We start from the raw sequence: 17,911 nt of genomic DNA, 5'->3' as shown, positions 1-17,911 counted from the left end.
GCGAGGCCACACCTGGAATATGGCACAGAAATGTTTATCTTTACCTGTAAAAGGATACAGTAGCATTGGTGGCAATCCAAAGGGGGTCACTAAGCTAATTCATGGGATGTCAAAGGTTACAGGGAAATAAGCAGGAGAAAGGGGTTGAAAGGGAAAAATAGACCAGCCATGATTGATTGGCGGAACAAACAATGCGCCGAATAGCCTAATTCTGATCCTCGGTCTTAGACAATAGACAATAGACAATAGGTGCAGGAGTAGGCCATTCAGCCCTTCGAGCCAGCACCGCCATTCAATGCGATCATGGCTGATCACTCTCAATCAGTACCCCGTTCCTGCCTTCTCCCCATACCCCCTCACTCCGCTATCCTTAAGAGCTCTATCCAGCTCTCTCTTGAAAGCATCCAACGAACTGGCCTCCACTGCCCTCTGAGGCAGAGAATTCTTATGCGAGGGCTGTCCTATCGAGAGTGTCTGGACAGCTTGGGTCTATACTTTACAGATTAGAAGAATGTGTGATCTTATTCAAACATTTACAAACTCAAGAAGGCTTAACAGGTTGATGCTGGGATGTTTCCATGCGAGGGAGATCACAAACAAATGATCATAGCTAGAAAATAAGGGGCCGGTCATTTAAACAGAGCATGTAGACATTTCTGGATGGCTGGATCATCTTAAATATTTAATTGTAATTAATTTGTTAACCAAGTATGCATACATACAAGGAATTTGATTTGCCAACAGTCATACAAAAAAGCAACAAGATACATAACCACATAAAATTTAAAAATAGACTTAAACAGCGTGTGAGAATCCCCAGGACGCACAGCATAAGCCGAGACCCACAGCCATCAGTTCAATGTCCGTGCCACACACACGCTCCTTCACCATGTTGTGAGCAGAGTTGTACTGACCGCTGTCACTCTCTCTGCAGTCCCTGTCCGCCCGAACAGTCAGAAAGCCGCCCACACTCGCACTAGACTCCGGGATGTCCTCGTGGAGCCATGTCCCCGCAAAACACTCAGATCACTGCACTCACGGCACTCCCTCCGTGTCCTCACAAATGCAGGCAGCACGTCCATCTTGTTTTTTCGGCGACTTCACATTCCCCACTGTGATGGAAAGCAAATAACTTCTTTCCTCGTTTTCTCCCATGGTCGGGGCAATCGAAACTTCCGCAGTCGGGGCGATCGACGCTCCCGCATCGGGGGTGATCGAAACGCCCGTGAGCGGGGCGGTTGAAAATCATGCGGTTGGAGCTCCCGCAGTCGATCCCTAACAGCTCCAAGATGTTACAGCCGTAGTGCAGACGGGGATACGATGAAAACATACAAGTAAACACAGACCAAAACAGCAAAAGAAGAAAAAGACGAGACAGGCTGTGGGCGAGGCTGCCATGTATGGCACAACCCAGTGAATGGTGAAGGTTAAGATAGATAAATATTTGAAAGATTGAAAAATTGAAGGTTATGAGGAACTTGCACAGGAGAGGAGTTCAGGCCAGTGTTGATCAATCATGATCTTATTGAATTGTGGGGCAGGCTTGAAGAGCCGAGTGGTCTACTCCTGTTCCTGTCTTTTAGGCAATCAGTCCCAGACCTTTCCACTCTTTGGGTTATTTTGGGTTTTTTTTGCCAACTCTCCTTTAAATCTAACACCAACAATTTTATAGAAACAAGGAACTGCAGATGCTGGTTATTAAAGGAAGACACAAAGTGCTGGAGTAGCTCAGCAGATTAAGCAGCTTCTCTGGAGAAGGCGAAGTTTCAAGTCTGAAGAGTCCCAACCCGAAACATCACCTATCCGTGTTCTCCAGAGATGCTGCTCAACTCGCCAAGCTGCTCCAGCACTCCAATGATCATACATCTATGGCCCCTGATTCGCGCCCTCCACAAGTTAACAGCTCATCTTCCCTATCTAGTGCCATTTATGAGTTTGAATGTACAAATGGTAAATTAATTATAAAATTATGTTGAAGTAATTAAATGGATTCTCACTTTTATTGGATGGACTAATTAATGAAGGACCACAAATGTTCATTGGTGAATTTTATATATAACTAGACCAAGTGGACCTGTTGGGCCCAAACCTCTCCTGCATTGGTGCAGCACCCTATTCCCCCCCCTCTCTCCTCAACCCCCCCTCCCCTCTCCCTTCTCCCCCACTCCCACCTTCGCCCATCCCTCCCTCCTCCCCTCCCCCTCCCCTACTTTTAAACTTAAAATTGTGAATAATTTTAAAAATATAACACCGATTTCAATAAAACTACTTGCATTATCACTAAAGTGACAACGGTGAGTAAGGTGGGCCTAAAATTGTCGCGCTATCGTGTTCCGTTTTGGCTGAAGTTCAGCCACAAACAAGATATCAAACGAGTTTTAGTATATAGATAATGTAAACATCAGTATCCCCGAAAAAAGAAATAAGGATGCTAGTTACAATAAACATGTCTACAGTTTTGTGTATATAGCAGAGACAATAAAGTTTGTGCTACTCGAGTGTGTGTTTAAGTAATGATGCATCAACCATGCAAACCCGAATGATACCAACCAAAATGAACCAGTGATATGGAAGGGAGACCCTCAGCAATTCAGTTTGAAAACTCGTTCAGTTTGTTGCGTTTTCTCAACTCCATGATCCCACGGGTTTCTGGCAAATTCCCCAGCGATTCAAAGTCCCCCTCAGAGTCCTCTATGGAGCTGCTGTCCACAGACTCAGTCTCATGAAGAAATGCTTTACTATTTATCGAATCAATATCCTCCAGTGAATCTTCCTCACTATCTGGAAAGGCAAGTTCTTCCGACAACTGTGAATTTTCCTCAGCGCTCTGGATATATCCTTTGAAATTCTCAGTGATAGAAAGAAGATCATCTGGTAAAGAAAATGTTTCTATTAAAATTCTGAACTGGAAATGTATTAATTATATAAAACTTCCAAAATCATCATATCTCAAGAGAAAATGTGTTTTTTTATAAAATGTTTAATTTATGTTCTAAATTTCCCATTTTTCACACCTTCAGCTTCAAAAAAGAAAAATGATCTGATTAACATTATGCTCTGGTTAAAACATTACATTTATATTTAATTGATAACATTTATGCAGTATAATATAATTTCTAGATTTTCAATATTTCACTTCTCTTTCAGAAAAGAAAACAAATTGTCTGATTAACATTATGCACTGGTAACAAATTATATATATATATGGCAATTTTTATATTTTAGAAATCCCTCAAAGAGTTTTACAGGAGAGTAATCAGCTTAAATTTGATACTGATCATTTTAAAAAGGTATTTGGTCAAAAAGGTGGGTTTAATGACTAGGGTTTTAAGGACTACAAACTATACCATAGTAAAGATGCTGGTGGCGTACTTTAAAGTGATTTTCACTACTGCAAATTCTCAAGACCTTTACACTAATACTTTTACCATCAACATCAGGTGCCTTCCTCTTATTTATCAGTTTTCTCATTTGTTGAAGTTGGGTCATGATTTCATTCTTCTGCCCAGAAGCAACAGCGTTGACACTGTAGTAAATGCAAAACAATAAATACAACTGAGCTCATATACTTAAGCAGGGCAAAATGTACTTACATAGAATACAGAGCATTGAAGAGTACAGCACAAGAATAGGCCATTCGGCCTACAATGTCTATGCCAAACATGACGCCAAGACCAAATCTGCTCTGCCTGCACATGATCAATATCCCTTCATTCCCTGCAAATCTATGTGCCTATCCCAAAGTCTCCTAAATGCCTCTATCGTATCTGCCTCCTCCACTACTCCCAGCAGCAAGTTCCAGCACTTGCCACCCTCCGTGTAAAAAAAAAATTGCCCCGCACATCACCATTAAACTTTGCACCACTCATAATGAAACTTTGCCCTCTGGTATTTGTTTTTTTTCATCCTGGGGAAAAAAAGTTTTGATTGTCTACCCATCTAAACCTCCTATAATCACATATTCTTCTATCAGGTCTTTAGGGAGGTTGTGAGGAAACCTGATAGGGATCTATAAAATTCAGGCAGACATGTTCCTTCAGTGCAACGCTGGTGGAATAAATCGGACAACTACTTTTACATTATGAACTAGTGCAGTTAAAGACATAAGTCTCAGGTTATGGTAGTACTGCCATGCTCCTCCTCAGGCTGAACCACAACAAAGCTCTCCAGAGACAGTACCTAAGTTACTGTTCATGAATGAGGTCGAGGCATCTGCCCACTAATTATCATTAACACTGGTAGAAGCGGGGGGGGAAAAAATCAGGACCAGCACATTGTAAAAACAAGGACTGCAGATACTGGTTTACACAAAAGGACACAAAGTGGTGGAGTAATTTAGCAGGTGAGGCAGCATCTCTGGAGAATATGGATAGGTGACGTTTTGTCGTTGGAACCCTTCTTCCGACTGGCACATTCGCGGATAAATTAATATGTGCAATTACACTGGTTAGACAAAGAGCAAATTTACCAAGATTAAAATATCACAATCAAACAAACAAAAAAAGAGAAATTGCAGCACTTACCTGTTGGTTAGTGGATCTAACTCTTTTACTAACAAGGCCAGCATTTTCTCAGTCTGTGCCAAACGCATCTCCAGCTCAGAAAGCTGATTTTCTAGAACAAAACAAAATTCCTAATTGCCTAGATTTCTCCGAAGTCCAAATATTATTTTATGTATCAATCTTAGCTCTGCATAGAACATAAAGTGCTGAAGTAACTCAACGGGTCAGGCAGCCTAAAGGGTTCCAACCCAAAACGTTGCCTAGCCATATCCTCCAAAGATTATGCCTGACCCGCTGAGTTAATTCAGCACTGAGTTCTACGCAAATTTCCAGCATCTGCAGTTCTTTGTGTCTCCACTCTTGGCTGTCTTGGAAGCACTCTCGTTGCAAGATGTGTCAAGCATTGGTGCTCTTAGTTTAATTTAGAGATACATCTCGGAAACAGGTCATTCAGCCCACACCGATCACCGATCACCCATATACTAGTACTATGTTTTCCCACTTTCCTATCCACTCACTACTTACTGGGGGCAATTTAGAGGCCAATTAACCTACCGTACTCTATCTGAAGATTGTGCATCATCTTCAACGATTCAGTGCAGCATGAAAAAATTACGCTTCAGTGCAGCTTTAAAAGATTTTCAACCTTCTTCCCCAAAAGTCTTAATTCTTGCGATACACATTCACTAGACAGGATAGCACGTATTATCCTCCAAGTGGTGTTAAGTGGCTTTCAATTTGAACCACTGTAGTCCCGATTATGACGGTACTCCCAAATAAGACCAAAATCCAGAACACGCACAGGACCATTTTCACCTCCTTTACAATAAAGTCAAGAATAATCATGTATTTGATGCACCCCTTCAAAAGTAATCATTTAAATTTCAGTACATACTCCTGCTTTTAGTGCTCTTAGATAGAAAGTTCCAGTATTCTACTTAATGTGATAAAATGTGAAACATATCCAAATCAGAAATATGCGACATGGAAAATCTGAATGCCGAAAGTATTTCTGTACATCTGCAATTATTATTTATCACAGCCTTTTCCCACTTTAGTTAAAGTTGCACACTTTGGTTAACATATGGCACATTTACTTACTGCAAAAATATAGAATTATCAGCATTAATAATTAAAAAAACATGTACCTGTATTTTTCTTTTCAACTTCAACCCGCTTCTTTTTTTCTTTGGTTAGTTTTTCTTTTTCATTGAACTTTAACTGAAAATGCAAGAAAATAAAATCAAACAGTAGTAGGAAGTAGCTCTAAAAAAAATCGATTTGGAAACAAAACAACAGGTTTTTGATTTTCCGAAGCAGTATATTCTAGATTTCATTATCTGTAAAACATACATGAATTATCAAGGACTAAACCATAATCCGAGCTGACAAAATACTGAAGTAGCTAGATGCAAACAGCTGGAGTAACTCAGTGGGACACGCGGCATCTCTTGAGAGAAGGAATGGGTGACGTTTCGGGTCGAGACACTTCTTCAGACGAGGGGTCTTGACCCGAAACGTCACCCATTCCTTCTCTCCAGAGATGCTGCCTACCTCGCTGAGTTACTCCAGCTTTTTGCGTCTATCTTCGGTTTAAACCGGCATCTGCAGTTCCTTCTTACACAAAATACTGAAGTAACTCAGCGGGTCAGGCAGCATCTCTGGAGGACATGCATAGGCGGCATTTCCGAAGTCCGAAGAAGTGTCCTGACCCGAAGCGTTACCTATCCATGTCCTCCACAGATTCTGACTTATCCACTGAGTTACTTCAGCACTTTGTGTTTTACTCAAGTTTCCAGCATCTACAATGCCTTGTATCTGACAGTTTCAGCACAACATTCTTTTAGATGAAATCTCATGCAAAGTTTCACACATCTAAATTCAAAAGGCCCAATGCACCTTTTGAAGAGGAGTCCTCCTGATATCTGGGTCAACCACTATTTCCCAAATGATATCACGAGCAAATGATTAACCTTTGGGCGGCACAGTGGTGCAGCGGTTGAGTTGCTGCATTACAGCACCAGAGACCCGGGTTCAATCCTCACTACGGGTGCTGTCTGTACAAAGATTGTACGTTCTCCTGGTGACCTTGTGAGTTTTCACTGGGTGCTCCAGTTTCCACCCACTCCAAAGACAGGTTAATTTGGCTTCGGAATTTTTTTTTAAATTGTCCCTAATACGTAGGATAGTGCTAGCGATCGGGGATCGCTGGTCGGCACGGATTTGGTGAGCCGAAGTGCTTGTTTTCGCACTGTTTCTCTAAACTAAACTTGATTCCCAGGTTATTAAGGCGCAAAAGAGGAGATTGCAGGAAGAGAGTGGGCTAGTTAGAGATTATCAGCATGGCTTTGTGAGCTGCAGGTTATGTCTACAAAGGTAAGCACTCCAAAGTACTAGTGATTCACGTACTTGCATGAGTTTGTAAACAGCATATGCACCAATCCCTATTGCGTAAAGTGGTAAGAACTGGAAAATAAATCCTTTGCTTCGGCCTTGAGTCTTTTCACCATTTGCTTCTTTTTGATTTCTCGCTTGCTGCGTCCTGAGATTAGGTTGTCCTTTGGGGCCATTTGATTCAGAGCTTGAGTACGCTGGCTGGCCTCTTCCAGAGCCTGCAACATCAGTCAAATGAAGGAATTTAACAATAAATGATCATCTTTATCCAGTATTGTGTGAGTGGGCGGATACATGGCAGATGCAGTTTAATGTAGATAAGTGTGAGGTTATTCACTTTGGAAGTAAGAATAGAAAGGCAGATTATTATCTGAATGGTGTCAAGTTAAGAAGAGGGGATGTTCAACGAGATCTGGGTGTCCTAGTGCATCAGTCACTGAAAGGAAGCATGCAGGTACAGCAGGCAGTGAAGAAAGCCAATGGAATGTTGGCCTTCATAACAAGAGGAGTTGAGTATAGGAGCAAAGAGGTCCTTCTACAGTTGTACCGGGCCCTGGTGAGACTGCACCTGGAGTACTGTGTGCAGTTTTGGTCTCCAAATTTGAGGAAGGATATTCTTGCTATTGAGGGCGTGCAGCGTAGGTTCACTAGGTTAATTCCCGGAAAGGCGGGACTGTCGTATGTTGAAAGGCTGGAGCAATTAGGCTTGTATACACTGGAATTTAGAAGGATGAGGGGGGATCTTATTGAAACATATAAGATAATTAGGGGATTGGACACATTAGAGGCAGGAAACATGTTCCCAATGTTGGGGGAGTCCAGAACAAGGGGCCACAGTTTAAGAATAAGGGGTAGGCCATTTAGAACGGAGATGAGGAAGAACTTTTTCAGTCAGAGAGTGGTGAAGGTGTGGAATTCTCTGCCTCAGAAGGCAGTGGAGGCCAGTTCGTTGGATGCTTTCAAGAGAGAGCTGGATAGAGCTCTTAAGGATAGCGGAGTGAGGGGGTATGGGGAGAAGGCAGGAACGGGGTACTGATTGAGAGTGATCAGCCATGATCGCATTGAATGGCGGTGCTGGCTCGAAGGGCTGAATGGCCTACTCCTGCACCTATTGTCTATTGTCTATTCCATAATATGAAGCACAGAACAAGCTATACCAAGTATGCAATAATTATATAAAACACAATATGGGAAGGTTCAGAGAACGTTTGCCTCTTAAAATGGCTCGCTGCATCAAAAGTAGCCTTCTTACACTTTATTGTAAAAGTACAAAATTGCACGATGTTTTGCGCTGTAAACCTTTATCATTGGCTGGCAGGTCGATAACTATAAATCTCATATTTACCATCACTGTCAAAATAAGAAAGAGGGATGAGGGAACAATATAATTTATGCAGAGGTTTATTCATGCAGAGAAGGCAAGAACAGAGCTGACAGCAAAATCCACAATAGCATTGAAAAAGTAAGTGGATAAATATTTTAAAAGAGAAAACTCCAAAGCTTTAGGGAAAGGGCAGAAAAATGTGATTGAGGGCAGATTTTTTTTCCTGGGAAAACCTACAACTTACATGGATCCACTGTAAATTCCAACGGTTCTGAAATCAGAGGATCCACATAAATTCCCAATTATCCCACACAAGGCCCGACCAGAGGTACTCAACCTAAATCAGAGAACCTATCACTCGGTTCATTTCACATCTGTGAGATGCTTTTATTTTTCCCTACGGTACTTGCCTAATACAAGGGCAATTACTATTGCAATTATACTTATCATTTGCCAGCACGAGTTGGCTTGAGCTGCCATACCACCTACAGAAATTACGTGCTAAATTTAAAAGATAACCGAGAACTCTCCCAGATTGTCATACTTGACATAAAGGAGGATACAAGTTCACCTGCAGCCATCTGCTTTCTGAATTTAAAAGGCAAAGATTGGTAGAGCCTCATATTCCTTCCCATCCAATTCTAACATTATAATAATAATAATAATAATAATAATAATGCATTACATTTATATAGCGCTTTTCATATACTCAAAGACGCTTTACAGGGATTTAGAGAACATAGGGAAGTGAATAAATAGATAAATAAGTAAACGAACAGAGAAAGGAGACAGAAGGTGAGGTGACCTTCAGTGGTTGAAGGCAGTACTGAACAGGTGAGACTTCAGTGATGTTTTGAATGTGGTGAGTGTGGAGGAGTCTCTGACGGTTTGGGGTAGTGAATTCCATAGGGTGGGAGCAGCGATGGAGTCCCAGATGGCACCTCATAATTTGTGATGGTAAATGCTATGACAATTACTGGTCATTGAAAACAATCCTACAACTTTATTGGAAGATTTGTTTGAATTAACTCTTCACTCACCAAACAATGTTACGAACTTTAGCCAGAAGAAATGAAGCCTAAAAAAGGAATAAAATGCACCTTTGGTATAGAAAAGGAGCTAGATGATGGAGAGAAGACAAAATATAGAGGCTAAAAAAATTAAAACAGGTTGATAGTAAGAAAGGACCTACATAAGTTTCACAACATGTTTCAGTGAAGCTGTCTGCAAACTAAATAATTGATTTTGTTAACATAAACTATAATTACCAGTGACAATGCTTACAAAGATATTTCCTTGACTCATGGGTGGAATGACAGACCATAGGTTGAGACAACTTTACTTGCTACCTCATGTGAATGCTATAGGCCATCAGCTGTATCTCAATGGTTTTTTCCAAGTCCCACTTTGGGGTGGCATGGTGGCGCAGCGGTAGTGTTGCTGCCCTACAGCGCCAGAGACCCGGGTTCGATCCTGACTACGGGTGCTGTCCTTACGGAGTTTGTACATTCTCCCTGTGACCGCATGGGTTTTCCCCGGGTGCTCCGGTTTCTTCCCAAACACCAAAGATGTACAGGTTTGTTGGTTAATTGGCTTCAGTAAAGATTGCAAATAAGATTGCAAATTGTACCTACTTTGTAGGATATTGTGCACAGGGATCGCAGGTCGCGCGGACTTGGTGGGCCGAAGGGCCTGTTTCTGAACTGTAATCTAAACACCTAAGTCACAAGGCCAAGAGTTTCAACCCCAATCCAGAAACATATGCACATAAACCTTCAGTGCATTACACGGAGCATAGAACAGTACAGCACAAGAACAGGCTCTTCGTCCCACAACATCTGCGTTGAATATCATACCAAGACCATCACTTATCTACCTGCACATAACCAATATCCCTCCATTTCTTCAGACTATCTTTAATTGAACTTGATTGTAATCATATATAGTCTTTCCACTGACTGGAAAGCACGTAACAAAAAAGTTTTATCACTGTACCTCACGACACGTGACAATAAACTAAACTCCAGGTGCCTATCCAAGTCTTTTAAATGCAACCAACTTATTTGCTTCAACCACTGCCCCCAGCAGCATATTCCAGACACTCATCACCCTCTCTGTCAAAATAATCTTGTCGCACACATTTCCCATAAACTTGCCCCTCTCACCTTAAAACTATGCCTTCTGGTATTTGATTTTTCCATCTTGGGAAAAGCATTCTTATTGTCTACCCTATTCTGTGCCTCTCATAATTTTATGTACTTCCATCAAGTCTCCCCGCAACCTCCAGCGTTTCAGAGAAAACAATCCAAGCCTGTCCACCCTCTCCATGTGGGTAATACCACCTAATCATTGCATCATTCTGGTTAAGGTACTAAGGTAGTGTTGGATCCAGGGTGCCATCTTTCAAATGAAACATTTTCACCTTTCCAGAATCACAGTTAGCTTACAAATCAGAAGCAGTCCAACTTAGTAAAATCACTTTCAAATACTCTCAAAAGCCTTCATATTTTTTTTCTAAACTGTGGTGTCCAGAACTGGAAACTAAATTCCAAAAGTGGCCAAGCAGTATTTTGTAAAGGTTCACCATAATTTTGTACTCATGTGCTGCATGGCTCCATGAGCCCCAGGATCCATTATGCTTGTTATATCCAGGTCAAAGGGGAACATGTAAAGCTCAAGGGGTAGGAGAAAAGGCCATTCAGCCTGCTTCGTTATTCATTGATTATGGTTCATTATACAGCACCATTTTCCTGCACCACCCTCGTATCTCTTGATTCCCTTAAATGTTGAAAAATCTAAAGTTTAATTTAGTTTATTGTCACGCATACTGAGGTACACTGAACAGCTTTTTTGATGTGTGCTATCCTGTCAGCGGAAACACTATACATGATTACAATCAAGCTGTCCACAGTGTAAAGATACAGGATAAAGGGAATAAAGCAAGATAAAGTCCAGTAAACATAGTCCGAGGGTCTCCAATGAGGTAGATGGTAGATCAGGACCTATCTCTAGTTGGTGATAGGATTGTTCAGCTGCCTCATAACAGCTGAGAAGAAACTGTCCCTGAATCTGAAGATGTGTGTTTTCAAACTTCTGTACCGTGAACAAACGGTTCAAAACTGTGAATGAACACGCCAACTCCGTTTCCACAGTACATGAGGGACGTGCTCTCCAAAATGGGCTTTGGGGAGGGAATCAGGAAGTGGATACAACTGCTCTACACCGATATCTGTAGTGCAGTCCAAATCAATGGGTGGGAATCAGACAGCTTCCCCGTCAGGTCTGGAGTCAGGCAGAGTTGTCCTCTCTCCCCTGTCTTGTTCGTCTGTTGCATTGAGCCCTTTGCCGAATCCATCAGGAAGGATGCGAGCATAAGAGGAGTGACATTGCCAGGCAGTGGGGGCACTCAGGTCAAGGCCTCCCGGTACATGGACGATGTCGCCATCTTCTGCTCGGATCCAGGGTCGGTCCGCAGACTGATCAGCGTCTGCGACCAGTTTGAGTTGGCCACGGGGGCCAGGGTAAACCGCAGGAAGAGCGAGGCCATGCTCTTTGGCAACTGGCCCGACCGATCTTCCATCCCCTTCACCATCAAGCCTGACTTCTTGAAGGTGCTGGGGATCTGGTTCGGGAAGGCTGAGGCGTGTAACAAGAATTGGCTGGAGCGGATAGCCAGGGTGGGGAAGAAGCTGGAGCTGTGGAAGCAGCGCTCCCTCTCCATCACGGGGAAAAATCTGGTCATCAGGTGTGAGGTGCTCTCGGGGCTGCTGTACGGCGCAAATGTGGCCCGTCCCTCCCTCCTACGCCAGGGGTATCACCCGGGCCGTCTTCCACTTCATCTGGGGGTCGGCGATGGACCGGGTGCGACGAGCCACAATGCACAAGTCGGCAGAAAACGGGGGTAAAAGCGTGCCCAACGTCGCCCTCATCCTGATGGCCACCTTCATGTGTGGCTGCATCAGGCGGAGCATAGAGCCAAGGCACGTGGGCACCAAGTGCCACTACCTGCTGAGGTTCTACCTGTCCCCGGTGTTGCGAAGGATGGGCCTGGCGCAGATGCCACGCAATGTGCCAGTCAGCTGGACATTGCCGCACCATCTGTCGTTCGTGGAAAGGTTTTTCCGGACCAACACATTTGACCACAAGTCCATCGGGCAGTGGTCAGCACGGAACGTCCTGCAAGCACTGCAGGGGAATGACTCCATGGATCCTGTGGCGTGGTTCCCAGAGCAGACTGCTCAGCTTGTCTGGCAAAATGCCTCATCGCCAGAACTAACCAACAAGCACCAAGACCTGGCTTGGCTGGCGGTGAGGGGAGCCCTCTCAGTCAGATCCTTCCTGCACCGCCGGAACCTCACTACCGGCACACGCTGCCTTTGGGACGGCTGCTACGGAGAGGAGACGGTGGCCCACCTCTTCACAGAGTGTGGATTTGCAAAGAGAGTCTGGAGAGGTCTGCAGGGGTCCCTGTCACGATTCATTCCGAGCAGCTCCGTCACAGAGGACTCTGTGATCTACGGACTGTTCCCAGGGACGCATTCGGAGACCGACATCGAGTGCTGCTGGAAGGTCATCAACTCGGTGAAAGACGCTCTTTGGTCTGCCCGAGCTTTGTTGGCCTCCCAGCGGAGCGAGATGTCCGTCAAGGAATGTTGCTGACTGGCTCGCTGCAGACTGCAGGAGTATGTGCTGAGGGACATGGGGGGCAGTGTGTGGTGGAGACGCCCCTCCAAATAAGGGATACTGGGTTAATGTCTGTAAATGTAAGTAAATGTCTAAGTGAATGCCTGTATCGAATGTGTAACCTCCGGAAATGTCGGATGGGCTTGTTAAAAAAGATGTTTTGTAAGTGATATTTATTACTTGAATAAAGTATTTTTTGATATTAAAAAAAACTCCGTTTCCACTGCTATCTGCGTAGAGAGAATTCCAAAGATTCACAATCCTCCAAGTAACATTTCATCTCATCTCAACATTAAACACCTCAAATGAGAGCGTGGCCAGGGTAGTGTAGGTCCTTGATGATGCTGGCTGATGGCAACGCATTCTAGGCACCCACCACCCTCTGTGTAAAAAAAACGTCCCCCATACCTCTCCTTTAATATTTGTCCCTCTCACCTTAAAGCTATGCCTTCTTGTCTTTGACATCTTCACCGTAGGAAAAGGGTTAAGACTAAGAGCCAAGAGTGTTTTATTGTCATACGTACCGAAAACAGAACAATTAAATTCTTACTTGCAAAAGAAACTTGTTTGTAAACACATTACTCAATAATTAATACACAAACAAAAAAATTAAAAGTTCAATAAATAAGAAACAATATAGTTCTGGCTGTCTGCCCCATTTATGCCTCATAATTTTAGATACTTCGATTAGGTCTCAAACACAGCATCAGCCCTGCACACCTGGGTGTCCATTGACAAGTGCTTCCCTGGGCCGGCCCTCTCCCTGGGTCAAGGCTTCCCTCTCCCCCAGGGGCTTCCCTCGCTCCCAAGGCCGGGGGTTCCCCTTTTCCCGGGCAACCCCTCTCCTCCCTGGGCACCCACTCTCTCCCCGGGTCAGGGGCTCCCCTCACCCCGCCCTCCTCTACCTGGGCGCCGGTGTCCCGCTCCCGACAACCGCGCCGCCGCCGCCTCCTCCTCCTTCCTTCCGCCCGACCCCAGCAGAATCCTCGGCACCACCACAAATGCACAGATGAAGAGGCATACGGCCAGCGCTGTTTGCTGCGCCATGGCAATGGCCATGCGGGCGACTAGGCCGCGGACACAGCCTCGGCCTTGCGTACGGAGAGAGGCCGCCGCTCGGCACCAGTTCCTCGGCGCCGCCTGCCCTACGGAAGGGGAGAAGCCCGCGCCGTACCAGCAGTTTCGAAACGCGAACGCCTCGATCTCCAGAGAGGACACACAGTGCATGAGAAACTCAGCAGGTCAGGCAGCATCGCAAGAGAACATGGATTGGTGATAGAAACAAAGGACTGCAGATGCTAGTTTATATCATAGACACAAAGTGCTGGAGTAACTCAGCAGGTCAGGCAGCATCTCTGGAGAAAATGGATAGGTCGTGTTTTGGGTTGGGACCTTTTTTCCATTAATTTTGAGTCCTCTTTTGTAAACCAGCACCTGCAGTTCCTTGTTTCCACATTGATCTGGAGAGATGCTGCCTGACCCGCTGAGTTACTCCAGCACTTTGTCTCTTTTATATTGTGAATCAACATCTGCAGTTCCTCGTTTCTCGCCTTTTACATCCACTGTCTTAACCAAAGTCAAGACATTCTGAGCTGCTTTGTGCTGTATATACAGCTTTGTGCTTAACTCATCTATATCGGCGAAACCAAGCGCAGGCTCGGCGATCGCTTCGCTGAACACCTGCGCTCGGTCCGCATTAACGCCACTGATCTCCCGGTGGCCCAGCACTTCAACTCCCCCTCCCATTCCCAGTCTGACCTCTCTGTCATGGGCCTCCTCCAGTGCCATAGTGAGGCCCGCCGGAAATTGGAGGAGCAGCACCTCATATTTCGCCTGGGCAGTTTGCGGCCCGGTGGTATGAACGTTGACTTCTCCAACTTCAGATAGCTCCTCTGTCCCTCCCTTCCCCTCCTCCTTCCCAGATCTCCCTCTATCTTCCTGTCTCCACCTATATCCTTCCTTTGTCCCACCCCCGACATCAGTCTGAAGAAGGGTCTCGACCCGAAACGTCACCCATTCCTTCTCTCCCGAGATGCTGCCTGACCTGCTGAGTTACTCCAGCATTTTGTGAATAAATCGATTTGTACCAGCATCTGCAGTTATTTTCTTATATATTGTGCTGCAGTGGGAATGTTTCCAGATCATGACCGATGCTGGATATAAAATGATTTCATTTGAATACTGTCCTTTCTCAGGTAAAGAGACCAAAGCAACACACAATATTCCATGTTGTCTCAACATACCCTTAAGCAATTGCAATAAGACTTCTTACTCCTTCAATTAAATATATTTCTTACAAACACAATATGTCACTTGGCCCCCTCCCTCTAATCAGGTGTTGGTCTTCAGTGACTTGTGTATGAGCAATCTTGGGTCGGCCTGAACATCAACACTACCCAATCTCTCACCACCATAACAAATACTCTGTTTTTCAGTTATATGTAATCAAGTGAATGGCTTCACATGTTTCCACATTATATTTTATCTATCATATTCTCGCTCACTCATTCAGCTAATTGTATCACCTTCATGATTCAATTAGAAAGACTATGATGGTTGTAACTGATCGAAGAGTGAGGTTGAGGCACAAGGAACTGCAGATGCTGATTTTTGCAAAAAAAGAGACACAAAGTAACTTAGCGGGTCAGGGAACATCCCTGGAGAACATGGATAGAAACATAGAAAAATAGCAGGAGGAGGCCATTCGGCCCTTCGAGCCAGCACCGCCTTTCAATATGATCATGGCTGATCATCTACAATCAGTACTGTTCCTGCTTTCTCCCGATATCCCTTGATTCCTTTAGCCCTAAGAGCTAAATCTTAGGGCTAAAGGTGATCTTTTGGGTCAGGATCAGTCTGAAGAAGGGTCTCAACCTGAAACGTCACCTATCCAGAAACTGCAGATGTTGGAAACATGAGCAAAAGTTTTGTTATTGAGTTATTTATTACTGATTAAAAAACAGAACAGAACAGCATAAGATCAAAGGTTGTGACAAACATGATGCCAAGGTAAACTGGTCCCATTGCTTGTACAAGATCGAAATCCCTCTATTCCCTGCACTTCCACATACCTATCTGAAAGCCTCTTTTAAACCCTACAATTGTGTCTGCCTCCACCACCACCTCTGGCAACACATTCCAGGTATTCACCACTCTCTGTGTGAAAAAAAAACTTGGCCCGCACATCTCCATTAAACCTTCCCCCTCATCTTATAGCTATGCCCTCTAGTGTTGGGCTGCTTTAGGCCTTAACCTGTTCTGGAAATACAACTTGCAGGAAGACCCATTACCAACATTTCAAATAAACTAAGCAGCCACCATATCCATCCTTCCTGCCAATCTCCCAAAGGCTATATCGTATGCACGGAGCCATCTGTAGGTTGGGTGATCGTAAATTGAGGAGAATCTGTATTGCAAACCTTAGTCATGGTGTTCAGAGTTATGCAAACACTGGGGTGGAGTGTTGACAGTGATAACATCAGGACATCAGGACATTTGCAATCGACTGAGGTTACAACGTTGCAAAGCCACAGCTGTGGAAATTATAAAGTAGAAAGAGTTGTAAGAACACTGCAGAAAGTTATCTGCGGTCTTTGTGCCAAAGAGAAATCCTAAAAATATGAAGAAGACACAAAGTGCTGGAGTAACTCAGCGGGTCAGGCAGCATCTCGGGAGAACATGGGTGGGTAGTGCTTCAGGTTGGGATATGGTGGCTGCTGGCATCTTCTGCCAGGTGGAAATGGGATGTTTCTGCGTGTCTTCTCTCCTCACTCTCCCACCCACCCAGAGCATTTGTTTTGATTAAACATAGAAACATAGAAACATAGAAAATAGGTGCAGGAGTAGGCCATTCGGCCCTTCGAGCCTGCACCGCCATTCAATATGATCATGGCTGAGGTTGTGGGGTGTGGCATTTTATGCCCTGGGCCTCCTCCAATGTCAGAGTGAGGCCCAGTGCAAATTGGAGGAACAGCACCTTATATTTTGCTTGGGTAGCTAACACCCCAGCGGTATGAACATTGACTTCTCTAATTTCAAACAGCCCTTGCTTTCCCTCTCTCTCCATCCCCTTCCTCCTTCCCAGTTCTCCCCCCAGTCTCACTGTCTCAGAACTACATTCTATCTCTGTCCCGCCCACGCCCCTGACATCAGTCTGAAGAAAGGTCTCGACCCGAAACGTCACCCATTCCTTCTCTCCAGAGATGCTGCCTGTCCCGCTGAGTTACTCCAGCATTTTGTGTCTACCTTCCCCTTTATCCTCAACTGATTTGGTGCTGCAACATTTTTCCCTTCATTTCAGACATGAAGGATTGCAAATTTGATCAGCTTTTGAATTCCAAAACTCCACTAGATTTCTCTCACCTTTCCCCAGCCTCTCCCCCCCCCCCTTCTCCCCAGCCGCATTCAATGCCATTTTGTCGTCATCCTTTCTGATCTTCCCCTCTTTGAATAATCAGTCCTCAGCAGAGACCTTGGCACTGTTCCATCTAAATCCTCCTCTGTTCTGAGCCTAATGTGTCGTTGAACTTTTCTTCCACGCCTCTGCCTCTGCCCAGACTGTTGGCCCGATCTCCTGCCTCCTTAATCCTCAATTTCCACGGGACCCCTGCCTTCGGTCTTTACCTTCCATTGATCTATTTATTGCTATTTAATGTTAATTTTTCCTCTCCCCTCACTCCAATCTACACACTCCTCAAAAATTGCAGCACTCCACTGACTAAGATATCGTTATCAAACATGTTGATGAGGGTGGTGCACCCTAACTAGTGTTTTGCAAAGTTGCAGCATAATGTTCCAATTTTTATACTTTAATTGGAGCATTGCAACACATAATATCAGTGAAACCAAGAGCAACTTGGGCGACCGATTTGTAGTCTGTAAAAGCGACCCTGGATCCTTTAATTCTCTATCACACTTCGACTTTGTCTATCTGTGTGGTTCCTGCACTATTACAACAATCACGAGGTATGGCACTTCCCCATTTGACAGCATACAGTGCAGCCTTCAG

At 44.4% G+C, this 17,911-nt stretch overlaps 1 protein-coding gene across 2 annotated transcripts; it reads right to left on the bottom strand.

The window, feature by feature from the left end:
• Positions 1 to 2,207: 2,207 nt before the first annotated feature.
• On the bottom strand, positions 2,208 to 14,078 carry LOC144603643 (uncharacterized). Of its 2 annotated transcripts, XM_078417190.1 has the most exons (7): positions 13,809 to 14,038; positions 9,261 to 9,298; positions 6,912 to 7,114; positions 5,651 to 5,723; positions 4,524 to 4,614; positions 3,429 to 3,526; positions 2,208 to 2,871 (listed from the first exon to the last, which is right to left on the bottom strand). In XM_078417190.1, exons 1-7 carry the CDS (start codon positions 13,922 to 13,924, stop codon positions 2,591 to 2,593), a joined length of 900 nt encoding a protein of 299 aa, XP_078273316.1. In that variant the 5' UTR covers positions 13,925 to 14,038; the 3' UTR covers positions 2,208 to 2,590. The 2 variants fall into 2 exon arrangements, with proteins under 2 accessions (XP_078273316.1, XP_078273315.1); XM_078417189.1 differs by lacking the exon at positions 9,261 to 9,298 and having other exon boundaries at positions 13,809 to 14,078.
• Between the last annotated feature and the right edge of the window lie 3,833 nt (positions 14,079 to 17,911).

The sequence above is a fragment of the Rhinoraja longicauda genome, chromosome 20 (genome assembly GCF_053455715.1).
Source record: "Rhinoraja longicauda isolate Sanriku21f chromosome 20, sRhiLon1.1, whole genome shotgun sequence".
Classification (NCBI taxonomy): Eukaryota; Metazoa; Chordata; class Chondrichthyes; order Rajiformes; family Arhynchobatidae; genus Rhinoraja; species Rhinoraja longicauda.
This window is presented reverse-complemented; position numbering and strand designations above follow the sequence as displayed.